The 19,070-nt window shown below is 30.4% G+C and overlaps 1 protein-coding gene and 1 long non-coding RNA gene across 2 annotated transcripts in view; one reads left to right on the forward strand and one right to left on the reverse strand.

The window, feature by feature from the left end:
• LOC129920246 (uncharacterized) overlaps positions 1–17,338 on the reverse strand; it is a 28,593-nt gene extending 11,255 nt beyond the window's left edge. The window contains exon 1 of the long non-coding RNA XR_008773214.1: positions 17,249–17,338. This is a non-coding gene — a long non-coding RNA (uncharacterized LOC129920246). The remainder of the gene's footprint in view (positions 1–17,248) is intronic.
• On the forward strand, positions 6,061–13,384 carry LOC129920245 (protein unc-13 homolog 4B-like). The gene is made up of 3 exons (XM_056001508.1): positions 6,061–6,630; positions 6,688–6,765; positions 9,911–13,384. Exon 3 carries the CDS (start codon positions 9,950–9,952, stop codon positions 13,205–13,207), a length of 3,258 nt encoding a protein of 1,085 aa, XP_055857483.1. The 5' UTR covers positions 6,061–6,630; positions 6,688–6,765; positions 9,911–9,949; the 3' UTR covers positions 13,208–13,384.
• Positions 17,339–19,070: the final 1,732 nt, after the last annotated feature.

Raw genomic sequence — 19,070 nt, forward strand, 5'->3', positions numbered from 1 at the left:
TACTTCACAAAATGTACTAGGCTACTAGGTCCGAGAAAACTTTTCTTTTTTTTTTTATTTAGTCATACCGTGTTTTCAATACCCAATCACTCAGGCAAATAAAAAATTCAATGCAGTTGTAAAAAGTTTCTGTAGATAATTTCTCTGATTATATCAAAAATATTTTTCAAAACAACCCAGTAATAACTTTATCAAAGTTAAAGAAATATTAGATTCTGCCATATCGGCTAGTGAATTACAACAAAATACGAGAGATGTAAAACCCTAAATTCTTTAAAAATCTATTTCCTCAGATTTTTGCAAATCCAGTTAAAAAGCATTTCCTTTAAGATGGGCATTGTAAAGTTAATGCGTTTATGAGGGGTAAACCAATCTAGTGGTATTAAGAAAGGTGTTTATTTGCTAAGTGTTTTTTGAAGGATATGGGTAAGGGGGGAAATGTTTTTTTTTTTTTTTTTTTTTAATTTACTAAACGCATACCTGTTAAGTAGTAAAACAACTAACCTAACGTTTTAAAAATTGGTGTAAACGCTACTCGCTTTAGGTGGGTTGCTTCCAAATTTTGACTAGTTTTCTGCAGATTTTTACGTCGAGATAATATAAAATACTTTTTTTTAAACTGGTACCATTTCTACAAAAATCAATATAATTTTGTATGTACTTCTATAATCCACAGCCGAAAATATCCCGTTTAACAAAAAATATTTTTGTTCTATAATAACAATAAAAAGCATTTCAAGACAAAAATGAAAAAGCATAGGGTTGTTTTTCCTGCTGCATTTTATTAGGTGAATCGAAATACATATTTTATATTATAACTTTTCCCAACTGCATTTTAACAAAAAGCATTGAAATGATCGAATGTTTGTACACAGGTACTATAATTGAGAATGATAAAACATATCAAAACCATTTTTATCTTCCTTTAAATCAATTTACCGACCAGTGGAACCGGCATTTTACAATGAATATTATACTTAAAAATGCATGATATTCTATTTTTGCTATAAGGACAGATAGTTAAAAACATGTGTAAATACAAATGGCTATTTGTGGAGAAGATGTGATGAAAAAAGATGAAAAAAAAAATTGTCTGATGAAAGTGGAGTTCTACGAGAATTTTTAAATCATGATTCAAGCTTCTCTATTGGAACCTTTGTGACTAATTTTGCAGTTTGCGTAGGTTAATTATTTTCATTGCTTAAACATTGTCAAACAACAAAACCAACTCATTTATATAAATTCACAAAAAGAATTGTAAGTGTTGGGGTAAGCATAAGCACTAAGAAGTTTTTGCGGTTTGGTACCAGGGGGCATTTCAATCTTGCCACCAGATGTACTAAGCCTAATTTTACGACTTACACATAATATTTTCTAGTATTTTGCAAAACTTAAGAGCCCAACTGTATTACTCTCAAGCCCTTTTATTTGTTGATGTTGTCACCTCCTCTAACAACTGCAGCCTACTCAGAGCCTTATTTAGCATTTTAAGATTAACCCCCTGAATAGAATGGTGTAGCTGGATATATTAGCCGAAGTAGTCTTTTGTGGCTCACTTCAGAAAATAGTAAATATTCATCTGAGTAATGAAGTACCTGCTACGGTTTGGGATGGTGCTGAATATTCGGACTGGTTCAAAACCACGACGGGAGTTCCTCAAGGCTGTATTTTAAGCCCAATTCTCTTCGCCTTGTTTATTGACAATGTATGTGATGCGCTTCCAGGAGGAATATTGTTTGCTGACGTTCAAGTTAAAGTCCTAATGCCGACGATTTAGTTCTGTTGGCTGAAAACCCTTTCAGCCTCCAGTTGCAAATCAATAGACTTAAAAGCTTCTGCGAGATGTGGGGTCTTCAGGTTAACACTACAAAAACGAAGGTAATGGTTTTTGAAGCACGCCAAAGAAGGAGGTTGCCTGAAGAACAATGGTCTCTCAACAATATACCAATTGACATTGTACAGGAATTTAAGTATCTTGGAGTCTTACTTACAAGTAATTTGAAGTTTTTGAAACATGTTAAGGAAAAAAGCACTGAGGCTAGCTTTAAACTTGATGTGGCCCAAGTTTTTTGCAAACCAACAAGTTGATATTAAGTCTAAATACCGTGTGTTTCATGCTACAGTCAACACCTGTATGTGCTACGGTGCTCAAGTTTTTGGTTACTTGCCTCTCGAAGAATTCGAAGCCGTTCAAAGGCATTTTTTCAAACGACTGTTTAGATTGCCTTCGTCAACTCCGAGTTATGCAATCTATGTAGAGTCTGGTATAACGCCAATTTATACTCAAAATCTTAAAACTAACGCTGATTACATAGTAAGAGTTATGAAAAGAGAAGAGAGAAGTCTGCACAAAACCATCATTTTGCGTCTATTACTTACCAATACAACACCTTTTAAGGAATGGAAACAGCTTGCCCTATCTCACGATGTGAACTTTTTACCGACGGAGTCAAATGTGGACCAATGGCCAGCTTTGTTTGAAAGTATTATTTCTAAGATAGATGAAAAAGCCTACATCCAGCACCAAGTTAAATAATCATCAACTACATCCAGAAACGTATACAGAACTCTCAACCACCACTTGCAATCGGAAAACAACTATTTCACCAACGAACTATCGGCTGAAGCTATAAGCTACATTTTTAGAGCACGGGTTGAAATGCTTAGCCTCAACTGTATGCCTCATCGCCCTGATCTCTCACAAATTTGTGGTTTGTGTAACAGAAGAGAAGCTGAAGACACTCTCCACTTTATTGCGGTTTCAAAAATATACGAAATACAAATATGGCGGACAAAAACAAACCGTTATCGAAAAGACTTTTACCACAGAAAGTTTATATAAAGATACAAAACATGGGTCTGCTGTTGAGTTTGATATGTCGGAGTTTACATTCGACGATTTTTGCATAAATGTGCAGAGTTCATAAATGCATTACGGTGCTGGGTTTACGTTCTTCAGTTTCTAAAAGAAAAATTAATTTTAAATAAAAGTACATATTATTAATGGGTTGCACGAACTTGCTAGTTTAAAAAGGTTTTGACCAAAAACGGAGTCGGTATGCCATTTGATTTCTTATACAAAAGGAACTTTTGAGAAAAAATATTTTTTTGTGTTTAAAAATTTCATAGTACAAAAAAAGTAAGTATTTTAAGAAAAACGTTGTAAAATGGTAAATGTGTTAAATGAGCTGTCAAAATTATCTATGGAAAATCTTTACCAAAATATGGTAAACTTTACAGCACAATTTTGTGTGGAAAAGTTTACCATCTGAATATAATAGGTACCTTAAATAGAAACAAATATTTCTAAATAGGTACTTTTTTTCAGTTTCTAGCTCCTAAATAAATTACCATCGACCATATTCACGTAAGTTGATTTTAGGAGCGCTCATAAAACTTTTCCATGACATGGTAAACTTTTCCATTATTAACCAACAAAATTAAAATCAACCCATTTTTTTTCAAAAAATTGATTTTTCAAAAACAAAATTTAAACTAGATTTATATATACAAATCAAAAAATGTGTTTAAAAAAAAAAAAAAAAAAATTTAAAATAAAATTAGCCACGTTCCTCTTGAGCCCCTCTGCACTAGAGGCGGTATACTACTTATGAGTAGATGATTAGTAGATCTAGTACTACAAACAACACTTGATTTTCTGCTCGAAGGAATGTGTATGATGTAGGTGTTGTACTAGATTTCTTATCATGAGTAGTGTACCACCTCCGAAGGAATGCGACTGTTATAAAAATTTTCGTCAAAATCACATAATTGATTTTCGAAAAGTTTAGATATCAAAACAAAACGTTCTATGGCAAGTACAACTGTTAATGCCAAAAAATATTTATATCACAAGTACCGTTATATTTGCTATATTTGTTATTTGACAGGCACCTTTAATTTTAGTCCTAAAAAAAATTAATTTTCCTTAAAACGAATGATCCAAAAATGTTAACTACCGATTTTGAAGTTAATTTGCTCAGATTTTTAGGCTGTAGCTCAAAGTGCATACAAGCAGGCTTCTTTCTATATTTTTGTTTTAAAATTTTTTGTTCAATATTTATTTTAAAAAAAATGGAAATTTCCAATTTATAGATAGGTTTAGCTAACTTTAATTCATATTCCAAATATACAGGGTGTCCCACAGTCACCGCCCCAAATGAAAACCATGGACTCCTGAGGTCATTTTAAGTCGAAAAACTTAAGAGGTAATTTTCTCGTTTTCGTCCCGTTTTCGAGTTACCAAGGTTTTTATGATTTTTGCTCTCTTGTCCTTTAACTGGCCTTATCTTTGCCAAACTACGTTTGATTTGAAAGATTTTTTTTGCAACCAATCAAGAATTTATTGCAATTTAAGTTTGTCTCAAAACTTTTTTTTATGCGGACAACCGTTTCTCCACAATTTTGCATCAAACACAATTTTCTTCGTTTTTTAAGTTGTTTTTTACACTTTCATATCATTTAAGTCAAAAAAACACGTTAATGAGTATAAATTTTTTGTGCTTTTTATTAAAGCCCAGTTTATTTTCATAAAAAAAATAAGTTTTATTTCATAAAAAAGGCTACTGAAAGTAATTAAAAAAAAAAAATAAACAAACTGAGTGAATGAAAAAAAAAATAATTTTTAAATAAAAAATTAATTTAAATGAATTAAAAACTTTTTCTGAGCAATTGTGGCTAAGAAAAGAACAAATAGATAAAAGTCAGAAAAAGTTTTAATTCATTTAAATTAATTTTGTATTGAAAAATTATTTTTTTTTTTAATTCACTCAGTTTGTTTTTTTTTTTTAATTACTTTCAGTAGGCTTTTTTATGAAATAAAACTTATTTTTTTTATGAAAATAAACTGGGCTTTAATAAAAAGCACAAAAAATTTATACTCATTAACGTGTTTTTTTGACTTAAATGATATGAAAGTGTAAAAAACAACTTAAAAAACGAAGAAAATTGTGTTTGATGCAAAATTGTGGAGAAACGGTTGTCCGCATAAAAAAAAGTTTTGAGACAAACTTAAATTGCAATAAATTCTTGATTGGTTGCAAAAAAAATCTTTCAAATCAAACGTAGTTTGGCAAAGATAAGGCCAGTTAAAGGACAAGAGAGCAAAAATCATAAAAACCGTGGTAACTCGAAAACGGGACGAAAACGAGAAAATTACCTCATAAGTTTTTCGACTTAAAATGACCTCAGGAATCCATGGTTTTCATTTGGGGCGGTGACTGTGGGACACCCTGTATATGAATAACAATGAACTGAAGATCTATCATTTTACCTATGCCAAATGGCCTAAATCTTGATGATGTGGTTAACAAAACAGAATTTTCCGATCACCTCAAAAAAAATAGTTTTCTGTGAACTCTTTCCGCAAACAACGACTCAATCAGTCCAAAAACCTCATGACTAATCTGTGTCACTGACGATGAAAAGGAAATAATACAACATAGAAATGTCAAACAAAAAGTCGATGTCTCATTGAACTCAGGCAGATGAAAAACGTTAAATTTTTTAAAACTCCCGCCAAATTGGATCTGCAAACTTGAAATCTCAATTTAAAAAAAATAATAACAACTTCAAAAAATAAAAAAAATTGTATTTAAACAGAATTTTGTGTATTAATGTATGTTTCTTAGTAGAGGCAAAAGCGTGAGGCTATTTTAAAACACATACACTTTTTTCTACTTCAAATCAAATTGTACTTCAAATAATTAGAAAAACAAAAACATTAAATTAGTTTTGCATTTGCATACAACAAAAAAATAAACACAAGTTTTTATTTTTGTTATTTTTAGCTTCCGAATTGAGTAATTTACAAGAAAAATAAAAAGTGAAAATACAAAAATTGTATTTGAAAACAGTGCCATTCGAATCATTGAAGAAAATGCGAAAATTAATATAATAGTACGCATACGCCACAGTAGACGCACGATTATTTTTGAAACACTTTCGGGGGCAAATTCAATGTTATTATTTATTATTTTCTTATTTATTTTGTCATAATTTTTATTCAAGAACACTCAAGAGAGAGATTTTTTTAACTTCAAATAAGTTCGTTTTTTGTGTTTCTTTTTCTAACGTGAAAATAGAAATATACTCGCGATTCGTTTCTTTCTCGCTTGTTTTTTTTAAATGTCTTCATCAGGTTGTTTCCTCTTGTGGTTCTATAGGTCACAAGAGGAAATAAATTTTACTTTTAATTCAAAAAATTAAGAGAAAGGTCAAGAAATAAAAAAAACATTGTCTGCAGTCTAATTATTGTTTAAATTAATTTTAAAAATTTATAAATATACTGCCCTTAAAATTAATTATTGTGTGTGTGTAATTTTGAACGATGACGATATTTTCTTCGATGCATTTGTTTATCCCAAGTTTGTATTTGAATTTTCACAAAAAGATTTGATATTATTTGAGGCTATGTCAGTCTTTTGCCAATTTCCATACATACATTTATGTATGTAGTTTTATTTTTTTTCGAGTTGAAAAACTTTGCACGGAAACGAAAGTTTTTCAATTTAGTTTTCTGGTGGTTGAAAACAAAAAAATAGAAGAAAAATAATCTACTTGAGATTGCTGACGCATAAGAGTACGCGAAAATTAATCGAACAACGATATAAAAAAATCCAAATGAGCAAAGTAAATTTTAAGTGATTTTTTTTTGTATTTGTTTTCTAATTTATTTCTATTATTTAGAAAAATCGAAACAACTGTTAAAAACGGGTGAAATTTTAGGAAAATAAAAAAGATATCCTAATCCGAAAATAAATAGAGGTGAGTATTCGACAGACATAATAGCTTAAAATGTGTTTTTGTCATTTTTTGTTGGTGTTATTGTTTTTATTAAATGCTTATAGTTCACAGTGTCTTAAAAACACTTGAGTTTCAGTTTTCAAAGGCTATAAATTCCATGATGATGTCTGACATTTTTTCTTTTTGTGTCAAAGTAAAAGTGTATTGTTAAGTGTGTTTGTGCAGGAAATGCATACGTCACTGCATTCATCACAACTATACCAAGAAAACATCTGTATTCCTTTTGTCATTTTTACAAAAGATGTGTTTAATAAAAGACAGCTGATATGCGAAACAAAAAATCTTCTATCAAAATGACACAACAAAATCGTTTGTTTTTCATTCTAATGGACAGTACCATAGTGTTACGTGAAGTGAAATTAATATTTTCTGTAGTTAAATACAAAAATATAGAAACATCTCCTACTTTTACTGTCTAGACTAGATTATTATTTCTGTACGAAAAATGACATTTCGGTCTGTATTTGTTATTTAATTGATTTATCTTCATTTATTTACTATAGACATATTCTGTGATTGTTTGAGTGGGTAGTGCTAGAATATTTGTTAGATCTGCTTTATACTATCACTCAGCGGATGTATGTAGATAAAAATAATTGGTCAATATATATCGGTCAGTACAGTACATAAAAAAAGTGTTTTTTTGGTTCCGCAAGTGTGGCTACACAGGGACATTGCCTTCTGCCGTGCAGCCGGTGAAAGTACTTATTCATCAATTAGATAGTGCTATTTTAAATACTTTTCACATAAATGATGGTATACTGTTATAACTGTTATAATTGAGATAAGATTTTTTCTATTAACAGCTTCCTATATAGGTACATTTCGTTAGAAAACTTATTCGAAATTCGAATAGGTCAATATTTGTTTAAATCTTCTGTCAATTAACCTGCCTGTTCGGTGTATGAATGTTTTCAGACGTAAGCCTCTGGACTTCTTCCATGATTCTAGAAAAAAAAAAAAACCTTTGAATGTCTCTCAACTTTGACAACTATTAAGTTCTGATCGCTACCAAACGTTGAAGCTGTTAAATTTTGACAGTTATCAGGCACGATTTTTTGTAATGGCATCAAACTGACAGAGGGCTCGTCAGGAAACTAACTTAAGGAATAATACTACTTTAGACGGTGTTCAAATTAAAGAGGTGGTAAACTACTTATAAGTAGATAATCTAGTACATTTCCTCCTAAAAATACTCATGCGCTTCTTTTCGAGTAGATTTGAATATTTATTTAAATGAAAGTGCGGCCCATTGAAAATCGCTAGTAAAATACTGGTAGTACCAACTTTGTCACCTCAGGGCTATTTTCTGTGATGCTTTCTCACTCGCACGTCATGCTGAGAAAGAGGTAGCCAAATAAAACATCAAGAAATGTGAGTAAAAAAGCAATATAGAGACATAAAATGATTCGGAAGACTAATGGCCGATTTCATATAAACATTTAACAGGCTTTTAAACTTTTAAATGACGTTTGTTGCATGAAACAAACGTCACTTTAGGATGTAAAAGCCTGATAAATACTTCAAAGGGCTTTATGAAACTGACCATAAGTTCAATGTAAAAAATATATTTATAAATGCTTACATGTTAAAAACCTGAACTCATTAAAAAAAATACACACTTTTCCTTTTATTTTACTTTAACTTTCGATAATCGTCATTGTTAAAGTTATTTTGACGTTTTATTTTAATCGGACTAAAAGTTCCTTATGGTTGTTATCAATTTTTGTATATCTTTGATTACAACATTTTTATTTTAGTGGATTTAAATTGAACTTTACTTTGTCCCTTTATTTATTTATATCAGAGCTAAAAATATCTGAAGTTAAATGAAATGAGTCAAAAGTTGTTTACAACCACTTTCAATTTAAAAAAAAGACACTTGTTGTTTGAACTCATTCATTAATCGCTTTAATTTTTAACAAAATTAATTAATCTCTGATTTTTTTTCAACACATATCAGAGAATATCTGAATCTGTTAAAAGCGACAGCCAATGCTTTTATGTTGATAAAAAACTTTTTTTGTCAACTGATCTACTACAACAGAATGTCAGTATCAGGCAATATACAAATCAAACAAAGCCAACAAAATAATGATCAGTCAATCTTATCTCTCTTGCCAAAGTTTCATAGTCATACTTTTAACCCATTTCACTTCACTTCCTTCAAATGTGCATGAAAGCATTATAAGTCTTGCCATAGGCGCATTCAGATAATATGACACCAACTAACACTTCAGCTTCTATAAAGTATCACAGAAGCTATATTTTAACTTCGGTAAAAATCGGGTAAAAATTTTCTGCATGGAAAAAAGAAGAAAGTTTCAAAAGTCATAGCTACTATAACAATGTCTTTAAAAAGTCTCAAAGAAAGTAAAAGGAAGCTTTACCGAAAGTACTTTGATATGGTATCATTTCAAATTTTTGAAAGGTGCTAGAAGCTGTTTAAGAAGTTTTACCGAAGATTCAATGACGTTCGCTAAGACTTTTTGAAACCCTTCTTAACAACTTTAAAGAAGCTTCACGAAGTTATAACTTCTGTAAGAAAATTTCTAATGAAATTGCTTCCGAAAATGTTTTGTTTGAAACCCTTCTTAAAAACTTTAAAGAAACTTAATGAAGTAATAACTTCTGTAAGAAATTTTGTTATGAAGTTTTTAGCGAAGCTGTTGTGTTAGTAACTCGGGTAAAAGAAGCTTAACAAAGTAATAACTTCGATAAGAATTTTTTTATGAAATTGTTGCCGAAATTGTGGTCTTAGTCACTCGTATAAAAGGAGCTTACCGAAGTAATATCTTCTGTAAGAATTTTTTTTATGAAATTGTTACCGAAACTGTTGTGTTAGTCACTCGGGTTAGATCAAAACGTCTGATTGATCTAGTACCATAAGAAAAATTAAAGTAAAGTAATTTATGCATGCTCTTTAATTAACTAAAAAAAAAGTCATGGAATTATTAATGTGGAATGCTTGCCCTCTCATTTTGTGATCAATTTGTTTGCTAACCAAGCTAACAGTTTTGAAAACAACACTAACCCTCTGGCATGATCACAAGTGTTAAAACGTGCTCATTATTAATTGCAGTACATTCCTGCTCTTATTTTTCAGATATTTCAATAACCTTGGTTTAAAAAACTTATTTTCACGATGACAACTCGAAGTACTTTATCAATTAGAAGTAATTTATCAAATAGAAGTAATTTATCCTTACATACCATTGGAGGCACTTCTTTGATATCACAAGGAAGTGGTGATGAAATCATGATTAAAAATACATTTGCTAATAATTGTGATAACATGTATACGGAAATTCTAATCCAAATACTCAACAGCAATAATACAACTTCAGAAGACTTTCAATCACAGCCAATACCTATAGAAAATCTGATGGATTTGATGAGAAATGCATTCAATTTTTCAGTTGAAAAACATAGTCAATTGCTGAATATTGCAATGTGTCGAAAAGGTCCAACATTTTTATTGAATATTGGAATAATCAAAGTTAAAGATCTGCTGCCAAAAGATTTTAAAGGTGTTTTGGGATATTTTATAAATCTCTACATGCAATCAAATGTGGCAATTCAATATCACACTTCGGCAAAGTACATCACTTCCAATCCAACTTGGGATGAGTTCTTCTTTTTTCCGTTGCGTGGTGATCCGAAAAAAGAAACACTTATAGCTGAGGTTTGTAAACTACTCAATCCTGACCAAGAAAATAATCAAAAATCCAATATGCTTGGAGACTTTAAAAATTATTTTAAACTTATTAGAAAACCTTCGGTTTCGAAAGCGTTTAAAGTGATTGGAAGAACTGAAGTACCATTAAATTCAATTGGTGGATCGGGTGTCAGAGTTTGGTATACTTTCAAAAAGGGTTTAAGAAACCCCCAAAAGCGAGGATCAGTTTTGATGCAATTGGGGATAAGTGTTGAGAAGGAAACTCGAATTGTTGCTCAGGAACATGAAGTTTTACTCATGAGATTGTTGAGATACGAACAACAGAAATCACCAAATTCAGCTTTGTGGGATGGAAAGTTAAGTGTTGAAGCTGATGCCATTATAAGACAACACTATCTACAAAGCGGTTTATCCGAACACGAACATTTGTTCATGAAATGGATTGCCTACTCATCAATTCACGAAGAAAATCACATTTCCTTTGGTCTCTTACGAGCAACTTTGCAGGAAGTTATAAAAATAATTCCATATATCAGCGGCCCTGAATGCGTTCAAGAGTTTTGGAACTCTATTCAGGGAATTCTTCCATCATGTTTTGATGTCATTTGGAAAATTCGCAATGACATTTTCACCCAAAAACAAGGTATTTTAATGCTCATTGATGTCTTGGGTATATTTCAAGAAATCGACTTGTTGAATATTCCCGAAGATGTTGAATTATTGGCGAACTTGGATTTAGGATGGCTTGATAAATCCGATGATGAAAATTCCATTGAAAGTCTCAGTCAAGTGCTGAATGAATCCATTCGAAGATGTACTACGGAATGGCTGCGTTCAGTTGTAGAATTTTTTAAAATCGAAAATAAAGATCCGGTTCAAAGGACCATACAAATTATTCAGAAATTGTGTTTTGACATTAAACGTGCCATAGACTTTCATCATACACATTTTATGGAAATTATGAATATAAAATATGCCAATATTCTTTATGAATGTTATGTTAAGACTTTAATTAGAATATGTAAGCCAACAATACTTGAAGCTTGTAGGAATCTTCCACCTTTACACGTGATCGATGTGAGTAATTTTGCTGAGTTTTCGAAGGATTCAGACTCAACTGGGACAGGTCATAAGCAACTTTTTGAAATATACCTGGCTGTGAAAAGGTTAGTTTCACTTGGAAGTAATTTAAACAAATTAGACGATGACGAAATGGTCAACCTTGAATATCATGAATGGTTTTCACCGGTAGTACCATTTTGGGTGGAAACAGCTATTAAAAATGCTCTAATTGCAATTAAAAAATCAATAGACTTGGATGAATTTAAGACAATTGACGAACATGTCCGTCATAGTTCATCAGCTTTGGATACATTGTCAATTTTCTATCAAATAAAAGTCTTTTGGGATCAAATTGATTGGCCAAATACAGAAACTATGTTTTTATTTTTCGGAAGAATTGTAGATGGAATTTGTAGATGTTGTATTTATTATGCTACAAACATATCTTCGAAAGTGTCAAAATTCAATAGAAAAGATGAAAATCTGTCAGATTTTAAGATTGCCAATGAATGGTGTATTGCCACTTGCAACATTAACGAAATAACAAATAAACTGTCAACTTTCGTAAATAATGATATGGGTGCTGAAAGTATTATTGAACAAATCAAAGTGAACTTAAACCCACCTGAAGCTGAACGATGTTCGAAAACTGTCAAAAATATAGTCTCGAACTGTCAAGATAATTTGGAAAATGAAATTAAAATTCTTATAGAAGCAAAAAATAGTGAAATTGTCAGTATGATTCAGGATTTCATACTTATAAATATCGAAAACTTAAATAAAGATGTAAACTCATTCGAACCAATTTTCTTATTCCTCGATCGAAATTTATTCATTCTTAATACCGAATTGTTTGAAAGTACTTTCGAGGCAATGGTTGAGAATCTTCATCAAAGATTACTGACTGTGTTGTACAAAATAGCACAAAGCTGTACCGAATCGTATCGACCACCATCATTCTTTTGCAATCTTCGAGAAGTTATAAATATTATGACAGTTTGTATGAATAACGATCAAAATTTACTTTCGAAAAAGATATCCACTCAATTAAAGACTATTCATGAATTTCTCGAGCTACATGCTGCCAAAACTGAAACCTTAATTCACAAATACTACGAAGAAATATTACAAAAACAAAAAAATATTCCAACATCCTCCTATGGTCAACTTACCATCAAAGCAAATATTTCGAGTTCGAATATTCTAAATGTCATAATTTTAAATGGTAAAAATATTCTACCTGACAGTTCGAAAAAATACACAAATTCCTATGTCAAAATGCATTGTGTACCGGCTGATAGATTTTCCAGAGTGCCAACTCAAAAAACCGCTGTAAAATCGAAAACAATCTATCCATTATTCGATGAAGAATTTAAAATAAGTCTATCAACTTCTCAACAATTATTAAATGATAATATATTAATTTTTATTGTTAAATCAAAAGATCTCTTTCGAATGTCAAATAAATATCTATCTGAGTGCTATCTGTCATTTGAAGATATTCGAAAATCCAATGGCGAACAAATACATTTGAATCTTTTTCGACCAGAATGTGGAGATTTAAATTCGGATATTATTTGTGAATTGGAATATAGAAAATTTTATGATAGGACAGCACAATATTTTATTAATAAATTAACAGAGAAGAATTTTTGTAAGTAGTGGAATTATAAGTAAAATTTAAATTAAAATAATTAATGTTCATTAAAGCTCAGGTAGAATTTTGTTATAGTGATTTAAGAAAACAAAAAGAAGAAAAATAGAAATTAAGTTAAAAGCCAATGCATGTATATTTTAATAATCTTAAATTTTATAGTTACTTTTAAAAATATTGAAAAATACGAAAATACTTTTAGTACAGGAAAGATAGACTTTTTCGTGGAACGAAATATAGGACGGCTGAATTTTTCAAACCTGAAAGAGGGGCATTAGAAAAGCTTAAGTCCTGGTTTTCGGGACGCCACCCCCCTGGCTAAATCCGCCATTTTGGAAAACGCGAATCGCTCTATATCTCCAAAACTATTTGTCCTAGAGAAATGGTTATCAGACCAAAGTGCTTGGAAATTTAATTATCTTTTTCTTTGTGATACACTATTTTTCTGAGCGGGCAATAGTTTTGAGGTTATGTTGTTTTAAATTTTTTTTCGGTTTTATATTAAGTTTTTATTATTGCCGGTAATAGTAACATAATTTTTTAAACAATACAAGTTATAGACCATCAAATTTAAAATAATTTGGCATATTTTTGAAAGTCATGCGATGTAGGAGTCGAAAGTTATTGATCTGAAAACTATAGTCTAAGTACAGGAAAGTTAGTAAAAAAAACAGGCATTTTGTGGAACGAAATATAGGGAGGCTGACTTTTTCAAATATGAAAGAAAGGTATTAGAAAAGCTTAAGTTCTGGTTCTCGGGACGCCAACCACGTGGCTAAATCCGCCATTTTGAAAAACGTGAATTGGTCTATATCTGCTACATTATTGACTTGACCGAATAAGTTACTCAACCAAAGTTGTAGGTAATATAAATATCTTTTCTTGTACATGCACTGTCTTTCAGCGAGGACAACACTTTTGAGGTTATGTTGTTTTATTTTTTATTTTTTCGATTTTTTTAATTTTTCTCAGTCCCTATGATGGAAACATAATTTTTTAGCATCATAAAAGTTGGATGTTTGACTTAAAACAAAATATGTGTAGCACAATATTCTAAGTTTTACCATAACCCACCTTAATAACTCCCTCTCATATCATATGTTTCTTGTTTTTTCGTACACGATTTAGCCTTTTTTTTCATACCATATGCAAAAACATATTAGTATATATTTTGTAAAAATATTGAAAGGGATTGCTCTTAAAATTCCGTATCTTTGGTTTGAAAAGTTATATAATCTTCAAAAGTAAACCAAATTAATGGAAATTTGATGTTCTTCAACTTTAATCATGTGAAAAAATTATGTTTCTATCATAAAGACTGGGAAAAATTTTAAAAACCGAAAAAATAAAACAACATAACCTTAAAAGTGTTGTCCTCGCAGAAAAACAATGAATGCACAAGAAAAGATATTTATATTACATACAACTTTGGTTAAGTAACTTATTCGGTCAAGCCAATAGTTTAGTAGATATAGACCAATTCACGTTTTTCAAAATGGCGGATTTCGCCATTGGGTTGGCGTCCCGAGAACCAGTACTTAAGCTTTTCTAATACCCTTATTTCAGATTTGAAAAAATCAGTCTCCCTATATTTCGTTTCACAAAATGCCTGTTTTTTTTACTAACTTTCCTGTACTTAGACTATAGTTTTCAGATCAATAACTTACGACTCCTACATCGCATGACTTTCAAAAATGTGCCAAATTATTGGAAATTTGATGGTCTACAACTTGTACTGTTTAAAAAATTATGTTACTATTACCGGGAATGATAAAAACATAAAATAAAACCGAAAAAAAAATTTAAAACAACATAACCTCAAAATTATTGCCTGCTCAGAAAAAATAATGTATCACAAAGAAAAAGATAATTAAATTTTCAAGAACTTTGGTCTGATAACCATTTCTCTAGGACAAATAGTTTTGGAGATATAGAGCGATTCGCGTTTTCCAAAATGGCGGATTTCGCCAGGGGGGTGGCGTCCCGAAAACCAGGACTTAAGCTTTTCTAATACCCCTCTTTCAGATTTGAAAAATTCAGCCGTCCTATATTTCGTTCCACAATATGCCTGTTTTTTTACTAACTTTCCTGTACTATTTATCGAATTATAAAAAAAAAGAGAAAATACTCAATTGATTCACATAAATAGTTGATGTTTTATTAAACAAAAATAAATATTGAAAGTGAATTTATACCTTATATGGAAAGTTGTTTGAATTTTTTTTAACCTTAAGGACAAGCACGATGATATTTTTTAGCAACAAAATTTCAATATTTGAGCTGTTAAAACGGTAAGAAATTTTTTCAATCAACAGCGTCAAAAATCATTTGCACGGCCATTTCTTGATGAAAAGTCATGAAATTTGGTACACTGAAGGATATTAGTAAGGAGAATACGAAAAAGCTGCTAACTTTTTTTTAGGCTGTTAAAGTAAATATAAAAATCATGATAAATAATTAAAAATTTCAATGTTAAATAAAACTCATTTTTTCGTTGAACCAAAATAAAGGTACTTTTCTAATAGCAAATCAAACTTGATTTTGCTTCAAAAAACCATTTACCACAATTATGTGAATGATGACAAGAACTTTCGCTAAGTAAATATAAAAATCATGATAAATAATTAAAAATTTCAATGGTCAATAAAACTCATTTTTTCGTTGAACCAAAATAAAGGTACTTTTCTAATAGCAAATCAAACTTGATTTTGCTTCAAAAAACCATTTACCACAATTATGTGAATGATGACAAGAACTTTCGCTAAGTAAATATAAAAATCATGATAAATCATTAAAAATTTCAATGTTAAATAAAACTCATTTTTTCGTTGAACCAAAATAAAGGTACTTTTCTAATAGCAAATCAAACTTGATTTTGCTTCAAAAAACCATTTACCACAATTATGTGAATGATGACAAGAACTTTCGCTAAGTAAATATAAAAATCATGATAAATAATTAAAAATTTCAATGGTCAATAAAACTCATTTTTTCGTTGAACCAAAATAAAGGTACTTTTCTAATAGCAAATCAAACTTGATTTTGCTTCAAAAAACCATTTACCACAATTATGTGAATGATGACAAGAACTTTCGCTAAGTAAATATAAAAATCATGATAAATAATTAAAAATTTCAATGGTCAATAAAACTCATTTTTTCGTTGAACCAAAATATAGGTACTTTTCTAATATCAAATCAAACTTGATTTTGCTTCAAAAAACCATTTACCACAATTATGTGAATGATGACTAAAGTACTTTCGCTATATACTTTTTTTTCAATTTTTCTGGCTACAACAATCTGCTTATCAAAGGACATGTTATTGACCAGCCAAGTTCTCTAGCAACTGGTGGCGCTACACCCTTATTTACAAGATTCAACTCAGGACATTTTCGACCCTCTTAGCAAATTTCAGCTTCTCAGCATGAGTACTATCTAATGTCGAATTCCTTTCATAAAAAAATCGAATTTTCGGCGGTACAAACAAAGTAAAAATCTCAGAAATCGCAGAACGGTAACTCTGGTAGTTCATAATTTCCTTCTTTATTGGCGATTGGAACACATACTACTAGCACCGTAGTTTCAACTTTTGAACTAATTTTAACAGGACGGATGTTTACATTTTGTATTTCTAAAAATGGCGCCCATGTCAAGTGTCCTAACAAAAATAAAGAAAAATGTCGGATGCTAGCTTCTTTCGTCCTGTTAATTTTAGTTTTTGTCCTGACCACCGGGAGCGCATTTCAACTTTACCAATCGCCAATACATTTTAGACACTTGATGCTGAAATCCACTTTAATAAAGTAGATTTCCGCTTAATTTAAAACGGAAGTCATTTTTGAAAAAATTATGCAAAAATCCGCTTAATTTTAGATGCGTGAAATCAGAAAATAATATTTCGGAATAAGTTTGACAAAAAAAAAATGGACAAATTTTATACTTTTAAGTTTGGTTAATGGATTTAATTTTTTGCTATTCGAATCAATTCTTCCAAAAAATTTTCTACACAAAAAAAATTAACATTATGAACTTACATAACAAGCTTACCTGGGGGAACAGTTTCCTAACCTTTTGAACAGAGTGAAGCATCGATTCTTTATCTTGAACAGATGTTTCGTACCTAATTCAAAGGATTTTCCTATAATAATAATAAAAAAAAACAAGAAGAATAAGGTACAACCAAGATCCTTTTAATTTATGAAAATTACTTCTGGAAGTTCAACAAATATTAAAATACACATTTCTGATTAATATTAAATATTTTTTATTTATAAATGAAAGTCATTTCCTCGTTTTTTTTTTTGTATTTTAAAACAAAGTTTTTTTTTTTAAATAAATTTTGTAAAGTACAATTCGAAAATCTACCAAACTTTAAAATTACAATTTTCTGCCTTATCAATTAAAATGACTAAGCAATTTTGATATAAGAAATGTAATTCCCATAAATCACAACTATGTTTGTTATTTCACCATTATACATTTATATTTCTAAGATTTTTTATCCAACTAGAATTGCAACATTTATCCCTACTGCACTCAAACCTTCTCCTTCAGAACAATCTAATCATACCAAGCACTTGAACAAGAATGTGCAACCAAGTTGGACATTTTATTATATTTTGTCTCAAAAGTGTTGATAAATCGGGATTGTAGAACCCAAAAAAAAAATAAAAGAATTGGTAGGACGTGACTCTCTCTCTCTCGTACTTCGTCTCTGTTTATATAGTGAGGTCTTAAAAAAAAAAAATAAACAATACAACTCATATCATTATTGTACCTGTTAATATGTGATCATATGAGAATTAATGTCGAACTCTCTTATTAAAAAAATATTATCAACAACAAAAAATTAAAAATCCACAAAATTTATTGTGTGAACAGTGCGTGTCATTAGATTGTTTCTATTCATTCATTTTTTTTTTTCAAAAACTTTGTGAAAAAGTCCTAAAAACTATACAAAATTAGTCACTCATTTACAAAATTTCATAAAAGAAGTTTTACGTTAACTCTATGTTTCATTTAAGGGATAATGACATTAGATTAGTGTCATCTTTTATTTTATCAACAGTTAAAATACATATTAGCCATGTTCCATTGGAGGTGGTAGTTTACTCGAGAGTAGAAATCTAGTACAACAACTACACATTCCTATCTCCTCGAGTAGAGCCAGAACTATAATTGTCGGTTCGTCGGATGCAAACGGAGGGGAACAGCGCTCGCAACCGCACTCGACGGATGAAAACTTGTGGAAAATACAAAGAAAACAACAACAATTGACAGTAGCTTCCGACTCCATCCGCCAATTATGGTTTTGGCTTAGAAGATCATGTGTAAATTCTAGTACTAGATCTACTACCACCTCCAATGGAACGGGGATATTATAAAAATTTTTGAGAATACGTTATCCGGTAACTTATTTTCTCAGAAGATCTCAGAAGATATCGTCCCGTTTCTGCGTGAACCACGTATCTACAAAGCAAATTTTGTTCAGTTCTTAAAAGAAATATACATTTTTCTTGAAATCAAAAATATGAATTGAACAAAAGGAAATCAAATTATGTTTAAGACATATTGATTGAGTTGTTTCTAAACTAAAACCCTTGTATCTATTCTTTCTGTAAGTTTTAGAGCAATGTTTAAGAGAAAAAACAAATCTTTGAAAAAATGTACTTACGAGGTTCAAGCAGAAACGGGACGATATGACATTTCCTCTACTGGATTTTTAGTAAATTATTTTCTAAAAAAGTGAATTTCTTTAAGTAAAAAGTACCAATCATAACACCGGCACACAAAAAAAAAAGTGTCATGAACCAGAAACCAGACCTATCTTTCTATATGTTTTTGGGCACGCTGAATCCGAATTTGAAGT

Source organism: Episyrphus balteatus, chromosome 4 (assembly GCF_945859705.1).
Source record: "Episyrphus balteatus chromosome 4, idEpiBalt1.1, whole genome shotgun sequence".
Taxonomy (NCBI): domain Eukaryota; kingdom Metazoa; phylum Arthropoda; class Insecta; order Diptera; family Syrphidae; genus Episyrphus; species Episyrphus balteatus.

Coding starts and splice junctions, on each gene's coding strand:
- LOC129920245 (XM_056001508.1), top strand. CDS start 9,950: ATGACAACTCGAAGTACTTTATCAATTAGAAGTAATTTATCAAATAGA.